The 20,847-nt window shown below is 35.9% G+C and overlaps 1 protein-coding gene across 7 annotated transcripts in view; it reads right to left on the bottom strand.

The window, feature by feature from the left end:
* The window catches only part of SPIRE1 (spire type actin nucleation factor 1), a 198,820-nt gene that overhangs the window by 91,614 nt on the left and 86,359 nt on the right, over positions 1 to 20,847 (bottom strand). For all 7 annotated transcript variants that reach the window (XM_042909576.1, XM_042909577.1, XM_042909578.1 and 4 more), the window contains one exon: positions 6,194 to 6,319. In XM_042909576.1, coding sequence (XP_042765510.1) covers positions 6,194 to 6,319 — 126 coding nt within the window. The remainder of the gene's footprint in view (positions 1 to 6,193; positions 6,320 to 20,847) is intronic.

The following is a 20,847-nucleotide window of genomic DNA, read 5'->3' as shown; positions in this document are numbered from 1 at the left end:
CTTATATGGGCACAGTTTGTAGTACCCACAATTACAATAATAGCATTAAAGACCATTGATCATAGATTGCCATTAACAAACATGACAGGAATGAAAAAGTCTGAAATATTGCAATAATTACCAAAATGTGACATAGAGACATGAAGTGAGCAAATACTGTTGGGAAAATATCACGGATAGACTTGCTCTACACTGGGTTGCCACAAACATCTAATTTGTTAAAAGAAAAACAACACAAAAAAAACAAAAAAACACAGTATCTCTGAAATACAATGAGGTATGCCTGTCTGTATAAAGTACTTTAAGATCTTTAGAAAAAATATTCAAATTAGCAGACTATTTTATTAGTAGTGTGAATTTAGTACTCTTGAGAAAAGGTTAAAATGACTATACATGAACATACATGAACATATATGAAAATATTCACAATTTCAAGAAAGCAGCACACATTGCAGAGGAAAAACAAATCCACTTGGACCATGTTAAGACTTTACTTCTAAAACCTCAGTGTTGACAAGCAATTTATGTAACATAAAATCTGTAATTAAATGGTACAGAATGTTCTTAAGTTCAGGATTTCCACATATTCTATAGCTTGTCCTGTCAAGATTCATTATTAAATGAAATTTTATGTATAAATTTAAAGAACAGCAAGAGCACTCTAAGACCTCATCTATATTCCCATAAAAGTTCTCCTTTTACTAGAAATACTTTGGCCGGAAGGTTTCTAATCATCACAAATGCTTTCAAAACTGACTTCTTTCAACAAGTTGAAAACCTCTGAAGTTCTAGAAAACACAGATATAATGTATAAATTGTTTCAGTTCAACAAGTATTTCTGGACTGTTTCCTATGTGCATATACTACATTAAAAGTCATTGGCATAAAGATGATTTAAAACATAGTCATTTATCTCAAGAAGGATCTGGTCCAGCTGTGGAGAAAAAAACCACAAAGACGTAAGCAAATAACTACTATAGAGTATGAGAAGTGCGTGACTGAAAGATGAATAAGATACAGAGATAGTGGAGGGCATAAAACTCTGTTGGGCTGGAGGGAGGTCATGAATATTTCACAAAGAGGGCAATATGGAAGCAGGGTTTAGATGGATAAATAGGAGTTCACCAGGCAGACAATGGAAGAAGAGAATTCCAGGCAGAAAGAACAGAATGTGCAAAGGACACAGACCTACAATAGCATGACATATTCAGAAACTATAAGTAATTTTGATTGGATACTGTTAAAAAGGACAATAAAAACATAAGGAGGGGAAACACCATGAAGGGCCCTGTGTGCAATAGAAAAGTTTTAGTTTTACTCTATAGTTGATGGGGAACCATATTAATCAGGGAAGCAACATGGTTCTTTTGAGCTACCAGGGGTCTTAAGGTCAGGTAGAATGAACTGAACTGAAAGTACCAATCAAGCCTTAATTCACTGGATGCAACAGTGCAAACAAGAGGCCAAAAAGGATGTTTTGCTCCTCTTGTTCCATATTTCCCCCCACAGAATGACACTGGGCAAAAGTTAGGTGACATTCAGGCAAGTGGGGAAAAATCCCCTCACTGCTGAGGAGTACTGGACAAAAGGCTCCGGCCATTTTATGGACCAGGGGCTGGTGGGAGGTAAAGAAGGAAGGGCAGAAATGGAAAGTTATGAGCCAGAGTGGAGGAAAGCATGTCAGCCAAGGCCCTGGTGAAGGTGCCTGGGCTAGGGATGCAGATGTGTGAATGAACATGGCTGACCCAGTGGGGATGCTCACTGTTCTTGCCACTCCCTCCAGAAAACCAGTGTGCAGAACCCTGGCTGTGCACCAAGTCATGTGTGGGAGGGCACCTTCCCCTATTGGGATTTGCCGGGGAAAACCAGCCTAGGGTCAGGCCTGAAAGATCACATACCTGTGTGACTGGACTCCTCAGGTCAGATCTGTAATCTACAAAAATCATTCGCAGACAATGTGAAAGATGAACTTGACGAAGAGGATTCACAGTGACGAGGGGACTGGTGGGAGGTTAGTGCAACAATCTGGTTTGGACATGTGACCTGAACTCCTGTTAAAGTGACTGAACCTAGTTCACGCAGGAAAGGACATACATCCAGGAAGGGCTAATAAACTGGAAGAAAAATGGGGGAGTTGAGAGATTGGAAGATGAGCTCAGGTGGCAATGAGGGAAAGAGCTCGAAAAGCAGAAGTTACAGTTAGTAAGTGGGGGATAAGAGTCCATGATTTCAAAGGTGGAATGATTATAGGTGGTTCTGAGGCCAGAAGTGTGTTCAGGTAAGCAGAGCAGTGAAGTAGAGGGAAAGTCAAGGACACAGAGCTAGAGTTTCTTTTTATCAAAGAACTCACACAAGATGGTGGCAGATGACAGTGACAATGGGTTTAAGAATAACAGAACCTGGGGTATCTGCGTGGCTCAGTCAGTTGAGCACTGGACTCTTCACTTCGGCTCAGGTCGTGATCTTGGGGAGCGTGAGTTTGAGCCCTGCAATGGGCTCCATACAGTCAGCGCGGAGCCTGCTTAGGATTCTCCTTCTCTCTCTCTGTTCCTCTCCTGCTCACACATTCTCTCTTTCTCCTTCAAAACAAATAAATAAACTTAAAAAAAAAAAAAAGAAAAGAAGAACAGAAGTAGATGGCATGAGCTTTCTGTGCAAGTTAAGAACAGCAGTTGTTTGGAAACAGCAGAGCAGAGACGGAGTATTACTAACTCACAAGGCACAGATATACGAAGTTATGCAGGAAAGAACAGCTTTCTGAAAGGGGGAAGTATCAGAAAGGACTACCCTCAGATGAGCAAGCCTGAGAAGAGCCTGAGGGCACTGAGGAGTTCTCTCTAAAAATGGAGCAGTTTCCAGAGAAAAATGGAAAGGGGTAAGAGAGATCAACAAAGAGGGGAAACAGAGTAAGAGATGAGAAAACAGGCCAGAACTGATATTTACAAAGACCTAAATCTGGGGTGGTGCCAGACGGTGACATGGTGAGGTGGGGCTGGAACTCCAGGGTCCCCAGCCTTGGTCTGGCTGGTCTCTGTGGGCACTGCCACACAGCGACTAACCACTTGTATTTTACTCTGCTTGTGAGATTTTTATTTAAATAAATTTTGATAATGTTTAAATTTCTTGGAGTGTGTTTGACAAAGCAAAGTTCTAATGAAGAGCAAAAAATATCTTTTTTGTTTTAGCTCACATTGTAATGGAGTAGAAAAAATAATATAAGAATAAGAAAAACTTATTAATACATTTCTTTAAGCTCAGAAACGGTTCCTGAGAATGTGTGCGTTGGAAGAACTTCAACAGTACATTTAATTTATGCTAACCCCACAGGACTATACTTACACCCTAAAAGTAATACTTGTTCTCTGGACAAGGTAATCTCAAACTTAACAAACTGGGGAAGACAATTACAAGCTTAAAAAGTAATCTTTTCTACTACGTAATAAACCTTAATTGAGAATGTACTTTCGGATGTTTACTCTGAAACTTTTAAACGGATCTTACATCCTCTGGTTCTATCCAGGAGGAAAAGCTAGTCCATGATGCATTTTTAATTATTCTTCAAATAACACATAGTTATTTTTCCACCTTTTCCACCCCACTGAAGACTTTCTTCTTGGTCTAACTCTATAAAATCCTAAAAAAATAAACAGTTTTTCACTGGCCTATAACAAAAAGACAGACTGTAAGCAGTATCCTGGCTAGGACAGAAGAGGAATGCTTAGAGCTCTTATTCAGACATAAACAATGGATTTATTTAAGGTGGTTTATTAAGGATGACACATCTGTCACTTATTACCAGAACTAATTAGTCTTATAAGTCTAGTATAGGTTAAAATTTTCCTTCCACTCTTACATATGCCATTTGTATCCCTCCCCAAACTGTGTGTCATCATAAGTTTTAAACTAGTGCTTCACATAAACTCTGCACTTTAGTCATAAAAGAAATGATACCCACCACCTATCATGTACTGAGCTCTTACTGTGTGCCAGATGCTGCACTGCTTTATATAGAGCTCATGAATCTTCACAACCATCTGTGTGATGTACACTATGGTGATTCAGCTCGTAAATAAATTAAAATGGTTCATTTGGACTCTACACATAACATTTTAAGTCACAGTGATGAATAATAATGTAAGAAAATAGCTAAAATGAGGTCATAAATTATATGAATATTAATTCCAACTACCTCCATTAGATATTTATCCAAATCCACTATAAAATAGTTCAATTATCAAATATGTAGCCTACTTCCTGAGTCCTTATCCCTTCCTGAAACAGGTACCGCATCTTTTAAAATGGAAAAAGAGTGGCAGAAAGATAGTGAAAAGCAAGTCATATGGGAAACTGATTGAACATTTCTCATTTGTAAGGAAGCTTTATGAAAATCTTTGCTTAGGGACACCTGGGTGGAGCAGTTGGTTAAGCATCTAACTCTTGATCTTGGCTCAGGTCATGATCTCACAGTTTGAGTTCGAGTCCCGCATCGGGCTCTGCACTGATGTTGCAGAGCCTGCTTGGGGTCTGTCTCTACTTCTCTCTGACCCTCTCCCACTTGTGCTCTCTCTCTCTTTCTCAAAATAAATAAACTTAAAAGAAATAATTAAAAAAAAAAAAAGAAAATCTTTGCTTAATAAAATGGATTCATACACTTGCATTTAAAAACACAGATTCTTTTAAAAAGAAAGAACAGATTTAATTTTATTTAAAAAAATTTTTTTAAGGTTTATTCATTTTTTTGAGACAGAGACAGAGCCTGAGTGGGGGGGGGGGGGGGGCGGGTAGAGAGAGAGGGAGACAGAGAACCCAAGGCAGGCTCTAGGCTCTGAGCTGTCAGCACAGAGCCTGATGTGGGGCTCGAACCCACGAACTGTGAGATCATGACCTGAGCTGAAGTTGGACGTTCAACCAACTGAGCCACCCAGGTGCCCCTAGAACAGATTTAATTTTAAACAAAATCAGATATGAAAGAGAAGAAATAACAACTTGACACCACAGAAATACAAAGGATAAGAGAATATTATCAAAACTTATATGCCAACAAATTGGACAACCTAGAAGAAATGGATAGATTCCTAGAAATATACAATTTTCCAAAACTGAATTAGGAAGACATCTGTGAACAGATGAATTATCACCAATGAAATTGAATAAGTTATCAAAAAACTCCCAACAAACAAAAATCCAGGACCAGAGAGCTTCATAAGTAAATTCTACCAAACATGTAAAGAGGAATTAATACCTATTCTTCTCAAACTATTCCAAAAAATAAAAGAAAACTTCCAGATTCATTCTATGAGGTCAGCATTACCCTGATACCAAAACCAGATAAAGACAGCACAAAACAAAAGAACCACAGGCCAGTATCTCTGATGAACATAGATGCAAAACTCCTTAACAAATACTAGCAAACTGAATCCAACATTACATTTAAAAAGTCATTCACCACGATGAAGTGGGATTTATTCCTGGGATGCAAAAAAGTAGTTCAATATTCACAAATCAATCAACATAATAAATCACATCAGTAAGAAAAACGATAAAAAACCATATGATCATTTTAATAGATGCATAAAAAGCATCTGACAAAGCACAACATCCTTTCATGATAAAAATCCTCAACAAAGTACATTCAGAGGGAATACACCTCAACATAATAAAGGCCATATATGAAAAACCCACAGATAATATCATACTCAATACTGAAAAACTGATAGCTCTTCCCCTAAGATCAGGAACAACACAAGGATGTCCAGTTTCACCACTTTTATTCAACATAGTACTGTAAGTCCTAGCCACAGCAATCTGACAAGAAAAAGAAATAAAAGGCATCCAAATGAGCAAGGAAGAAGTAAAACTCACTATTTGCACATAGCATGATACTATTTCTAGAAAACCCTAAAGATTACATCCCAAAACTACCAGAACTGAAAATGAATTCAGTAAGGTCACGGAATATAAAATCAATGCACAGAAATCCACTGCATTTCTATACACTAATAAGCATCAGAAAGAGAAATTAAGAAAATAACCCCACTTACAATTGCACCAAAAATAATAAAATACCTAGGAATAAACATCATATTACCATCATAAGGATGGTAAGAAATATTTTAAATAATATGACGGACAGTGTTGAAAATTCAAGTTAATTTTCCACAATACCAATAAATATGAAAGCAGTAGTACTCACCTCCTTTGCACTCTTAATTTTAGTCAGAAATGTATGCAGCTCCATTGTTTCTGCAAACAGTGCACGACATACTGCCTGATAATGATTTGGTGCCTCTGATTCAGTTGGCAGATGAGCAGCACATAACTACAGAAGAAGAAAATAAAACAATAGGGCTCATTTATTATTTTGGGTTTTTGGTACCTAAAAGACAGATATACCCAGTATATTCCTATTTTTATATCAGACAGTAAGGCAATCCCCATCATCCAAAGCCTAATGCATCACAAAATCATCAGTAAAATTATATGGAAAAAGTGGTCCACTAACAAACGGCCAATAGTACAGATGAGCTTAGTAAAATTAGTTAGCTTCTATTTGAAAATGATAGGACATATATAAAAGTTTTGGTTGGAAGTAGAAAGGGAACTACCATTTACTAAGTGTTAATCATAATGCAGGTATTTTAATAGCTGTCATTTACTTTTTACCATGCCAGGCACTATATTTGACATGTCATGTACACAGCATAATATCATTTACTCTTCAGTGTAGCCTGGAATTATCTCCATTTTACAGCAAAGGAAACTAAAGCTAAGAGGACTCAAGTGAATTGTCCACAGTCAGAAGTTGACATGACGGAGAAGAATTAAACATAGTTTTATGGGTTTCTGAAGCCCAGGCTCATCCCAATACATGCTGAATTGTGTAATGCAATAAAAAGACTGTTGGGATGACATGTGGACCACAGGGAAGATGCTCCATCAGTAAATGGAGAGTGCAGCAAAGAGAGCAGAGGGCAGAATAAGTCTGCTGGTCGTATCTCCAGTCTCGATGTCTTTTACCCGTACATAGTCCATAATCCCCCCAAAACTACCAGTGGGTAAAAGATGCACAACAATTTAGAAAACTCAAACGCCATTTAATATATTAGATTGGAAAGATATCCTATCAAGGGTCTAGTGCATGGGAATAATTTTGCTTTTTTGTAAAGTAATAATTTTGTAACCATGTACTATAGTTATGTTTTAAGGGACTTCATTTTCTTTAAAAAGATGTAGGTTCTCCCTTAATTCTTTACTATATTCAGTAAATTTGACATTAATACAATTACTGAAAACATACATTTTATTGTATTTTAATAATTTCTATCCATTGGAGAATAAAAGATGTCTTTGTAGATTATACTATCCTTCATAATGTGCCTTCTGTTATTTTCATTTGTAATAAGTATCACATGTCATTTATTAGATTACTATCTTTAATAAAGTATATTCTTCTCAAGAAAAATACCTTGGGTTTCAGTAAGAAATTTTCCCCACAGTACCCAAAAGGAGGCTAAGAATTGATTTATCAGAAAGCACAAAAAACAAAAATCTCACAAGCTATACAATGGAATATTAGTCATAAAAAAGAATGAAATCTTGCCATTTGTAACAACATGGATGGTTCTAGAGAGTATTATGCTAAACGAAATAAGTCAGTCAAAGACAAATACCATAAGATTTCACTCATATGTGGAATTTAAAAACAAACAGATGAGCAAAGGCGGGGGGAGATAAACCATGAAACAGACTCTTAACTACAGAACAAACTGATGGTTACCAGAGGGAAGGTAGGGGGAAGGGTAGATGAAATACGTGATGGGGATTAAGGAGTGTACCTCTGATGAGCAGCAGGTGATATATGGAAGTGTTCAATCACTATGCTGTACACCTGAAACTAATGTTGCAGTGCACGTTAACTAACGGGAATTTAAATTAAAACTTTAAAAAAACTCACAAGCTTGTTTTTCACAGAGCTACCAATGAACAGAGGATTTTTCTGCATACTTACTTTTATACACAGAAGACAGCTTCCAATATACAATTTCATATCCAAGGTAATGAAAAGCAACTGCTAAGAGTTTCATGTTCATCTAACCAATCCCATAATTTTACATTCTAATTACATGGTGTGAAATACGGCATAATATTTTTGACTATAATTCCCAGTAAGAAATATATTTTATACAAGGACTCAAATACATGCCTACATCTATGTTTTATACACGAAAATTTCACAAAACAAAACTTACACTAAATCGATTTCATGCTCCACTAATAGGCTGTGACCAGCAACTTGAAAAAACACCGGTATAAAAGTAATAACTAGGTCTAAAAATGTTTTTTAATGCACATGACATAATCATATATATATATGATATATAATCATATATATATATGATCCAAAGGAATTCACAAATAACTATTGGAGCTAATGAGCAATTTCAGCAAAGTTGTGGGATACACAATCAACACACACACATACAAAGGTGTATGTCTATATCAATGAGCAAGCAAAAAATGAATGGTTTCCCTCCCTCTCTGTTTGAAACTATTTTTCCACTTCCCTTCTCCCATGGTTCTGTTAAGTTTCTCAAGATCCACCTATGGGTGAAAACATGATATCTTTCTCTGACTGACTTATTTCACTTAGCATAATACCCTCTAGTTCCATCCACATTGTTGCAAATGGCAGGATTTCATTCTTTCTCATTGCTAAGTAGTATTCCATTGTACATATAAAGCACATCTTCTTTATCCATTTATCAATTGATGGACATTTGGGCTCTTTCCATGATTTGGCTATTATTGAAAGCACTGTTATAAACATTGGGGTACAAGTGCCCCTATGAATCAGCACTCCTGTATCTTTTGGATAAATTCCTAGTAGTGTTGTTGCTGAGTCATAGGGTAGTTGAGAGTTGATGGGGGAGGGAATGTGGGGGAGAGAGGAAAATGGGTGATGGGCATTGAGGAGGGCACTTGGGATGAGCACTGGGTGTTGTATGTAAGCGATAATCACAGGAATCTACTCCCGAAACCAAGAGCACACTGTATACAACATATGTTACCTGACCTGACAACAAATTATATTAAAAATAGAAAAATGGACAAAGTACTCATCTAAATGTTAAAAAAAAGAAAATGAAGTTAAGAAAGCAATTCCATTTATAAAAGTATTAACAAATGCTAAGGAATAAATTTAACTAAGGAGGTACAAGACTTACACACTGAAAACTAAAAATATTGCTGAAAGACTCAAATACATGGAAAGACATCCTACATTTCATGGGTTTGAAGACAATATTGTTAAGATGGCAGTAATTACACAAAGTGATCTAGAGACTGAATGCAATCCCTAACTAAATCCTCATGGCTTTTTTTGAAGAAACAGAAAAGCTGATCCTAAAATTCATATGGAATTGCAAGGGGCCCCAAATAGCAAAGACAATCTTCAAAACAACAAAATTGAAAGGCTCATACTTCTTATTTCAAAACTACAAAATTACTGTAATCAAATCAGTGTGGTATATAGGGAAAGACCTATAGATCAGTGGAATACAATTAAGAGTCCAGAAATAAACCCATGTATCTTTGGTTGATTAATTTTTGACAAAAGTGCCCAGACCATTAAATTAGGAAAGAACAGTCTGTTCAACAAATGATGCTGAGAAAACTGGATAGTCACATGCAAAAACACAAAAACAAAACAACAAAAAAAATAAAAAAATAAAAAAATGAAGTTGTACTCCTATCTTATACCATTTATAAAAATTAACTCAAAGTGGATCAGACACTTAAATTTAACAGCCCAAAATATAAAACTCTTAATGTTTTGGGGCGCCTGGGTGGCTCAGTCGGTTGAGCGTCCGACTTCGGCTCAGGTCACGATCTCGCGGTCTGTGGGTTTGAGCCCCATGTCGAGCTCTGTGCTGACAGCTCAGAGCCTGGAGCCTGCTTAGGATTCTGTGTCTTCTTCTCTCTCTGCCCCTCCCCCACTTGTGCTCTATCTCTTTCTGTCTCTCAAAAATAAATAAATGTAAAACTCTTAATGTTTATTTATTTTTGAGAGAGACAGAGAGACAGACAGACAGAGTGCAAGCTAGGGAGGGGCAGAGAGAGAGGGAGACACAGAATCTGAAGCAGGCTCCAGGCTCTGAGGTGTCACCACAGAGCCCAATGCAGGGCTCGAACTCATGAACTGTGAGATCACGACCTGAGCTGAAGTCAGATGCTTAACCGACTGAGCCACCCAGGCAGGCCCAAAATATAAAACTCTTAGAAGACAACACAGGAAGGGATAAACCTTCACGTTCATAGATTTGGTAATGATTTTTTAGATATGACACCAAAGGCATAAGCAACAACAATATGGATAAATTAGACTTTATCAAAGTTAAAAGATTTTGTACATCGAAGAACACTTTCAAGAGACCCACAGCACAGAAGAAAATATTTGCAAATCACATATCTGATAAGGGCCTGCTCTGCAAAATATATAAAGAACTCTTAAACACAATGAAAAAGACAACCCAATGTAAAAACTGACTTGAACAGACATTTTTCCAAAGAAAATATACAACTGACCAAAAAGCACAGAAAAGGATGCTCAACATCATTAGTTATTAGGGAAATGTAAATCAAAACCACAATGAGATACCACTCAGACCCAGTAGGATAGCTATAAAAGCAAACAAACCAAAAATGGAAAATAATTGTTGATGAGAATGTGATGAAATTGGAACCTTTATGTATTGCTGGTAGAAATGTAAAAGGTACAGCCACAGTGAAAAACAGTTTGGTGGTTCATCAAAAAGGTACCATGTGATCAGCAATCCAACCCCTCAGTATACAGTTGACCTTGAACAACATGGGTTTGAACTGTTCAAGTGCATTTACATGAAGATTTTTAAAATATAAATACATTTAGTATAAAATGTAATTTCTCATGATTTTCTTAATAACATTCTCTACCTTACTTTATTGTAAGAATACAGTATATAATACATTTAACATACAAAATATGTGTTGGGGCGCCTGGGTGGCTCAGTTGGTTGAGCGTCCGACTTCAGCTCAGGTCACGATCTCACGGTTCGTGAGTTCGAGCCCCGCGTCAGGCTCTGGGCTGATGGCTCAGAGCCTGGAGCCTGCTTCCGATTCTGTGTCTCCCTCTCTCTCTGCCCCTCCCCCATTCATGCTCTGTCTCTCTCTGTCTCAAAAATAAATAAACATTAAAAAAAAAAATTTAAAAAACAAAAAACAAAAAACAAAAAAAACATACAAAATATGTGTTAATTGACTATTCATGTTATCTGTAAGGCTTCTGGTCAACAGTTGGTTTGCTTAGTTAAATTTTTGGGGAATCAAAAATTATATGTGAATTTTCAGTTGTGCAGGGTGTCGATGTCTCTAACCTCTGCACTGGTTCAAGAGTCAACTATAAATCAAAAAGAATAAAAAGCAAATTTTCAAACGAAAACTTGTATACCAATGTTTATACCAGCAACTCTTCATAGTAGCCAAAGGTGGAAAAAATTCAAATGTTCTGAACTGATACATGGAAAAACAAAGGTAGTATAAATAGTGGAATCTTATTCATTCATAAAAAGGAATAAAGTACTGATACACACTACAACATGGATGAACCTTAAAAACATTATGCTAAGTGAAAGAAGCCAGACAACAAAAGGTCACATATTGTATGATTCCATTTATATGTAATTCCCAGCATACACAAATCCACAAAGTCAGAAAGCTGATTAGTGGTTGCCAGGGGCTGAAAGATGAGGGATAAGAAGTGATGAGTAGGGTTTTCCATGTGAGGTGATAAAAAATCTCTAGAACTAGATAATGGTGATGGCTGGACAATACTGTGAACACACTTAATGCCATTAAACTGTACACTTTAAAATAATTTAGGGGCGCCTGGGTGGCTCAGTCAGTTAAGCATCCGACCTTTAATTTCAGCTCAGGTCATGATCTCATGGTTTCTGCGTTTGAGCCCCACGTCAGGCTCTGTGCTGACAGCACAGAGCCTGCTTGAGATTCTTTCTCTCTCTCTCTGCTCCTCCCTTCCTCTCTCTCAAAATAAATAAATAAATTTTTAAAAACCTATAATAAAATAAAATAATTTAAAAGATAAATTGTATGTTATGTGTATTTTACCACAATTTAAAATATGTATTAAGGCCACCTGGGTGGCTCAGTCAATTAAGTGTCTGGGCTCAATTTCGACTCAGGTCTTGATCTCACAGTCTGTGGGATCAAGCCCCGTGTAGAACTCAACACTGACAGCACAGCGCCTGCTTGGGATTCTCTCTCTCTGTCTTGCTCTCTGCCCTTCCCCCACACACGCTTTCCCTCTCTCTCAAAACAAATAAACTTTAAAAAATATGTGTTAAAAACTTAACAAAAACCAACAAAATTCCACAAAGTCACCATTGACACAGAGGAGAAATAATCCCACAGAGGAGAAATAATCCAAGTGGTTATTTCACTGCCCATGAACTGCTTGATTTTTATTTGGTTCTTTGTTCCTAAATGCATTTCATTTAATCCTCACAAGAAGCCAATTTATGGATATGGAAACTGAGATTTAGAACAACTAAGCAATTTACTCAAATCACACAGGTAGGCAAGAGAAGTGGAATCGAACCCATGTAGTCAACCTCCAAAAGCCAAGTTCTTATGCACTCTAAATGAATGTAGATTACTTTTGTATTATAGAAAATCATATTTTTTAAAGTTTATTTATTTTGACAGAGACAGTGCGAGTTGGGGAGGGTCAGAGAGAGAGAGAAAGAGAGAGAGAGAGAGAGAGAAGGAGAGAGAGAATCCCAAGCAGGCTCCACACTGTCGGCACAGAGCCTGACACGGGGCTTGAACTTGCGAAACTGCGAGATCACAACCTGAGCAGAAACCAAGAGTCAGACTCTTTTTTTTTTTTTTTAACATTTATTTATTTTTGAGACACAGAGAGACAGAGCATGAACAGGGGAGGGTCAGAGAGATGGAGACACAGAATCTGAAACAGGCTCCAGGCTCTGAGCTGTCAGCACAGAGCCCGACGCGGGGCTCGAACTCACAGCCCTCATGGACCGCGAGATCATGACCTGAGCTGAAGTCGGCCGCTTAACCAACTGAGCCACCCAGGTGCCCCAAGAAAATCATGTTTTTAAAGTGTTTTAGCATACAACATGGTACACAGCAGGCATGCAACAAAACCATCTTTTACAGTTACAAAAAAAGAGACAATATGGGGATGGAGGAACATAATGAGAAAAAGAGTAGGTTCTATCAACATGATATTATACGACCTTGGACAGTTTATTTGACATTGCTGGGTTTCAGTTTATTTCTAAAAGGAGAGGACTGGACTATGTTATGTCTTACTTAACCTACCTGCCTTTGTTCTATGAATAAATTTTTAAGATCAGCTTTAAATGCCACCTAAAGGCTGATGACTCCCCAACTCCTACTCTAGGCCACTCCTGGTGTGTGTTTGTCAGAAAGAGATCTATTTTACCTTTATTCTTGAAAGGTATTTAGGTTCTATTCTAGAGCTTTAAAGAATCATTCAAATCGTCTTCTGGTTTCCACTCTTTTTATTGAGAAGTAAGTAAAGGTGCAGTCTCATTTTCCCTCTAAGATTTTGTTTGTAAGTTTTAGCAGTTTAACTATAAGGAAACAATGTTATTTTCATTTTTTTTTCTCTTGATTTGTGGAGTTTCTTGAATCTGTGGCATAGTGTTTTCCATGGTTTTGGAAAATTCCTAATTTGTATTAATTATTAATTAATTAATAATTAATTATTATGTTGTTACCTTAGTATGTATTAATTTTTAGTATTCAAATATTTCTTCCATCCTCCCTTTTACTTGCTCTCCTTTTAGAACTTTAATTAGATGTACTGCCTTTGTAACTGACCCTCTATTCTATATTCTTTATTCTTTTTGTGTCTTTGTGCTTCATTCTGAGTATTTTCTACTGACAATATTTCATTTCATTCTTTCTCTCTTCAGCACTGTCTAGTCTATTAAACCCATTCACTCAAGTTTTATTTCAGTTATTTTATATTTTTTGGTTCAAAATTTCTAGCTGGCTCTTTTCTAGTTTTCTAGTCAAGGTTTCAACCCTGACTCTTGCAACCCTGAGTTTCAAGAATGATTTAAAATATGTGATTTAAAATTAAATTAAAATTCAAAGTCAATCTGAGAACTCCATTATCTGGATTCCCTATATAGAATCATTAATACTATTGGTAGACTCCAAATAAATTTTCTGAAGTTTTCATTAAACATATAGGACCCTGTTACATGTTTTCAACAAAACTTGAAAATACCTGAAAACCTTGACTAGGTAGATGTGATTAAAAAAAAAAAAAAAAAAAAAAAAAGACAACCTACAAATACTTTCTTTTTAAAAAAATTTTTTAATGTTTATTTATTTTTGAGAGAGAGACAGACAGCGTGTGAGCAGGGGAGAGGCAGAGGGAGACACAGAATCTGGAGCAGGCTCCAGGCTCTGAGCTGTCAGCACAGAGCCCGAGGCAGGGCTCAAACCCACGAACCGTAATATCATGACCTGAGCCAAAGTCAGACGGTTAACCTACTGAGCCACCCAGGTGCCCCCTTATAAATACTGTCTAACATTTTGAAACATTTTCATTTTTTTGTCAAATAAGTTAATATCTGTATTTTTGAAGCAATGCACCAACTACAAGAAAAAAATTTATTTGGTATCACATCAAAGATGTATGCCAGTAACTCAAAAATTTTATATATTATCTACTGATGTTTCTTACCCTAATTGGTGTCAAAATACTATACATACCATCAAGTTTTTCTTAAAACCTTGGCACAATTGAGAATAGTTTTTGCTTAAACTCCAAATTCCAAAGCATTTAGCAATCCAAGTCACCCTTTGTTTAGAAACACATAATCGCGATGTGTGTAAATTCTATTATCCCAGAAAAGAAAATGGCATAACCAAAATGGTATCTTCTGAGATCTTTAGAATTTATCATATAATAGTCCTCTGTTGATAACATCGGACTCCAATATTTTCTCACAATTTATTCTTGATTATTGAAATTCAAATGTTTTTAAAAATGTTAAGTTCACAAAGTTCAGAATTTTATTTGCAAAACCTAAGTAGAATATTATCTTAATATAACTAAAATGTTTTGCCTAGTGAGTATAATCACGTATTTATCATAAGAAATTAATAACAAAACAAAAAGTACAAAGACTATCTTCTTTAATTTTAGAATCATATAGTTAGTATAAATTACTAAATTTTTGCCTAAATCAGTAACAACAAATTAGTATGTTCCCAGCAAATTTCAAAACTTAGAGAACACAACATTCTGAAATACAGAGAACTGCAATTTCTTTGGAGTCTCTCTAGTTTGACTTATGAATCTTATTCACTCAACTAACCTATATTCACAGAAATCCTAATTCAGTAATGACAAGCTCAAACATCTTGCCCTCCCTTGCATATGTTCCATTAAATCAAGGCCACATTCATACATAGATGAAAATAATACATTTATCCTGTATAGGCTATTTATAATACATGTGCATTTTGAAAATGAAGACAAATTCTGCACCAGGTTAATCTAGTCTGGCATAATAAAATTAAATACATAAAGCTTGTTTCTATTTTAAATCACATTCTACAGTACCATTCTTTTCTCCCCTGAGGAGTTTTCAAAATAGTTTGCAAAATCTGACATTACATGGCAAACCAAAAACCTGCTAACTTTTTATAAGCAGGGGTTATTATGTATAAACTTTATATTTGCAGAAACATGCTGCATTTTGTTTTAAATTATAAATTAACACTGAAAGCATAACCTGTAAGACTATTCAAGGCCAATAATATACTTAATATACTAGAATTTTACAATTTTTTATTATATAAATGGTAAAAAATAAGAGGAACAGAATTTCTGATGCTAAATGGTGCACTCTGAATCACACCACCACTAATACACTATTTCAAATTACCACATTTTCCTTCATTCTTTACCCATATACCAGTATATGCAGAACTTTGTGGTCTCTTTTCCATTTATTAATACAGAAATTTTCCATATTGCTAAACAACTCACAGAATTATAATTTTAGAGATTATCTAATATTCCATGTAGTTGATACATCATTTCTTTATGAGCCCTTTATTTCATTATAGAATAGTATAAATAAATAATGCTACAAAACACATCTTCAAGGGGTGTCTGGATAGTTCAGTTAGTGAGAGTCTGACTCTTGATTTCAGCTCAGGTCATGATTCCAGGATCAGGGATTGAGCCCCACGTCAGGCTCCACACTGAGCATGGAGCCTGCTTAAAATGTTCTCTCTCTGTCTCTCTGTCTCTGTCTCTGTCTCTGTCTCTCTCAGGGTGCCTAGCTGTTTCAGTTAGTTAAGCATCCAACTCTTGATTTCAGTTCTGGTCATGATTTCACAGTTCGTGAGTTTGAGCCGCACGTCAGACTCTGTGTTGACGGTGTGGAGCCTGCTTGAGATTCTCTCTCTCTCTCCCTCTCTCTCTCTCTCTCTCTGCCCACCCCTGCTCTTCCTCTCTCTCTCAAAAAATAAATAAATAAAAACTGAAAAAAATGCATTAAAAAAATTCTTTCTCCCTCTGCTCCCTCCCTTGCTCGTTCTCTCTTTCTCAAAACAAAAACAAAAACATATCTTCAATGTATCCATGTAACATTTTCACCTTTTAAAAATTATCTCTTTGAACAGACTCTTAACTATAGAGAACAAACATGGTTACCAGAGGGGAGGTGGGTGGGGGATGGAAAATAGGTGATGGGGATTAAGGAGTGCACCTGTTGTAATGAGTACCAGGTGATGTATGGAAGTGTTGAATCATTCACTATATTGTACACTTGAAACTAATATTACACTATATAACTAAATAGAATTTAAATAAAAACTTAAAAAGAATAACCTCTTTGTACAGAGAAGAGATGGGTAGTTGGCAAAGGGAGAGGGAGAGGGGTGGGCAAAATGGGTGAAGGAAGTCAAAAGGCACAAACTTACAGTTATAAAGTAAGTCCTGAGGATGTAATGTACAGCATGGTGACCACAGTTAATAATACTGCATTGTATATTTGCAAGTTGCTGAGAGAGTAAATTTTAAAAGTTCTCATCATAGGGGGAAAAAATGTGTAACTATGTGTGGTGATGGATGTTAACTAGACTTATTATAATCACTTCACAATATATGCATATATCAAATCATTAAGTTGTACATCTAAAACTAACGTTATATGTCAATCATATCTAATTGAAAAAAACTTACCTCTTTGAAAAATTTCTAACAGTAGTATTGCTATCACAAAGGATTATTCTGGATATTTTTACGTATTTTAATTTTTTATAAGAAAAAATGTCAAAACAAAACTAGGTGAATAGTATATGAATCAGCATGTACACATCATCCAACGTTAACAATGATCAATTCATGGTCAATCTTATTTTATCTACCTCCTTACCTGCTCAGCTCCACCCTCTAGAATTATTTTATAGCAAATCCCATATATCTGAGTTTCATACATAAATATTTCAGCATATATCTCTAAAGATAAGAGTTCTTTAAAAAAATAAACACAATACTATTATCATATTTAAAATATGAGTAATTTCTAAAATCAAATATAGCATAAGGTAAAATTTTCTTGATTATCTCAAATAGTCACACACATTTTTACAATTTATTCATTTTCATTAGAACCCATATAAGGTTCATATATTGCAACTGGGTGCTATGTATCAAGTTTGATTTAATGTAAGTTTTTCCTCTCTCCCTCTCCATTTATCTTCTATGTATTTATCAAAGAAATTACATGATTTGTCCTATAGAGTTTCCCATAATCTGGATTTTGATGATTGTATCTTTATGGTGGTTTTAAAATGTTTCTATATCCCCTGGATTTCCTACAAATTGGTAGTTAGATCTAGAGGCTTGATCAGATTGAAGATCGATGGGTTTTTTGTTTGCTTGCTTGGCAAGAGTACCTCCCAAGTGGTGCTGTGAACTAAGTCTGCTGGTCTCTTGTGATGCCACAGTGATTATTGCTATTATCATTATTCTTCTTTATTAGATTATTACCATTTTGCAATCCCTATTATTCTGTTTTCACATATTAGCTGGGACTTTTATAAAAAGAAACTTATACAGAACTAATTGGTTACCTAAGGTAACCTCTTCACGGGGAAAAGGCAGGATGAATTTGCTTATTTGCCAATTTTTGAAATAAGTTGATTCCCTAACAGCCTCTAAAGGTGACCGATGAGGGTTTTATTTTCACTTATGTGTTCATGTAATTCAGAATATTTGATGTGATTTTTAATTCATCACAGCTATTGTTCTTATCGATGATCAAATTTTTCCATCTTTGACCAATCAGAACTTCTTTGAGTTGGCTTTCGAGTCCTTTTTATATAATTCAGTAATCTTGGATAGTCTGTTTGCGTTCTGGTATAACAAGATGCTCCAGGCTATTTTATACGTCTCCTTCCCAGATCTCGAATTAGCCATTTCTCTAAGGAATCCTGGAATTCTTTTAATGGGGAGTGATATTTAGAGACCACAACCTGGTGGTAGCTGTGCTCACTGCTACTATGTGGTTATAGCTTTGTAGGTCTTCCTATGTAGTTATGTCTCCAGTGTGAGAACAGTTATGTTCAATTTGCCTTGAATGCAGGGGGAATTATATTTCCATATTTAACTTTGTTTTATAATTTAGTAAAACATTTATATGATTTCTAAATCAAATCTACAGAATTAAGTATACTCAGAGATGCTTCGCTTTAATGCCTGTCCTTGTTTCTGCTCTGTTCCTTTATCTATAGCTAATTTCTTTAGGTTTGATTTATCTTTCCTCTTTTTTAAAACAATATAAACAAATACCTCCATACATATTCTTAAATTTTTTTTTTAATGTTTGTTTATTTTTGAAGGAGAGACACAGAGCGTGAGATGGGGAGGGGCAGAGAGAGAGGGAGAAACAGGATCCGAAGCAGGCTCCAGGCTCTGAGCTGTCAGCACAGAGCTGGACGCAGGGCTCGAACCCATGAGGCTGTGAGATCATAACCTCAGCCAAAGTCAGACACTTAACCAACTGAGCCACCCAGGTGCCCCACCTTGTTTTTTCACCTAAACAATATACCCTGGAGAGAGATTTCCTCAATCCTTTCAGATAGTTATATAATACTTCACTAACTAGCTATACCCATAGTTAATTCAACCATTCCCCTATTAATGAACATCTGGGATGTTCCTAGCCTTTTGCTATCATACACAGTGAAGACTTTTAAATATACTGTCAAGTTATTTTATATAAGGGCTATGAAAATTTACACTGTAGCTATCAATTACTACATGAAATAATTTACCATAATTTCAAATATCAACAAAAGTAACTTCTTGCTTGCAAAAGAGTTACAAATGGCATTGCTTTATACGCATTCCCTGATTATTAGGGAGACTGGATTGTATAAGAGAATCAGAATCCCCAGGCTGAGTTCAGTGCCTCTTTCTGTGCTCCCTGAGCATTTCAGGTACACGTGTTGAACCACCACTTCTGTATGTTCAGACTGTTCACGAGGGTACTATATCTAGAAGGACATCTCCACATCACAGACATTGCAAATTCCTATTTATTATGACAATTTTCTTACAGATGGAAGCCAAGTATCTTGAAGAAGGAACGCCTATTGCTCATTTGCCCAAAGGTAGTGTATGAGCTAGTATGGTCCTACGCACCTGGTCTATAATACTTATTTCACAGGGGTTCACTTAACCCTATTTAATCTCAGCAACCTAAGTGCTGATAGAGCACTCAGCACAAAGAAGGCACACTAAACGCTTACTTTACATTTCAAAAGGTAAATGAATATATGAATAAACTGAGAATTTTACATTCATTTCAAATGAAGAACTTTGTTCATGTACTATTCTCATATTAATTTCAGTCATTTCTCAGACACTTTTCCTAGATTCCACACCACTTTTTTTTACTCATTCTTTCTATCCACTGTCTTAAGTCTTACTCTTCCATCATCTCTAACCCTGACTCTTCAATCTCCTTTCCTGCACACTTTGTGCTCCATCAATCTCCAATTTTTCTTCATGTCTACAATCTCTTCTTTTTGATTAATGTTAATTGGGTGAATATTTTTCAGAATGTATTTACAGATACAAAAATAATTTTTTTTAAAGTATGCTTCACACCCAGTGTGGAGCCCAATGCAGGGCTTGAACCCACAATGCTAAAATCAAGACCTGAGCTGAGATCAAAAGTTAGACACTTAACTGACTGAGCCACCCAGATGCCCCTTACAGATAAGAAAACAATTTTTTAGAATGATCTTTTGTTAATGCTTCTTGAAGGTGTTAAGTACTTGGTTACAGGTTATACATATATATAAACATATATATATATAAACATATATATATATATATAAACACATATATATATTCATATATTTCTCAAGAAATACTTCAACTGAAAGGAAAATGCTTTAGGTGTTATATTCTTAATTTAAGGGAAGAACATGTTCTATCTCTGACATAAATCTGTGACTGCAATGAGTCAGAAAAAATTACATGTGTGTGTTTATGCTTTACTTGTTTATATTCTATTTTTCTACATTAAAATTAAGAGCCATAAAGGTAGGGACCATTTGTATGTTGCGTATTGCTATGTGCCTAGCACCTAGGAAAATGCCTGGCATATAGCAAATGCTATTAAATTGTTATTCATGACAAGAACTATACTAGATACTTTATATTAATTATGTTCTCTCTCTCCTCTCTCTGCCCCTCCT

Source organism: Panthera leo, chromosome D3, assembly GCF_018350215.1.
Source record: "Panthera leo isolate Ple1 chromosome D3, P.leo_Ple1_pat1.1, whole genome shotgun sequence".
Classification (NCBI taxonomy): Eukaryota; Metazoa; Chordata; class Mammalia; order Carnivora; family Felidae; genus Panthera; species Panthera leo.
Note: the sequence above shows the minus strand (reverse complement) of the source record. Positions and strands in the feature narration are given on the sequence as shown.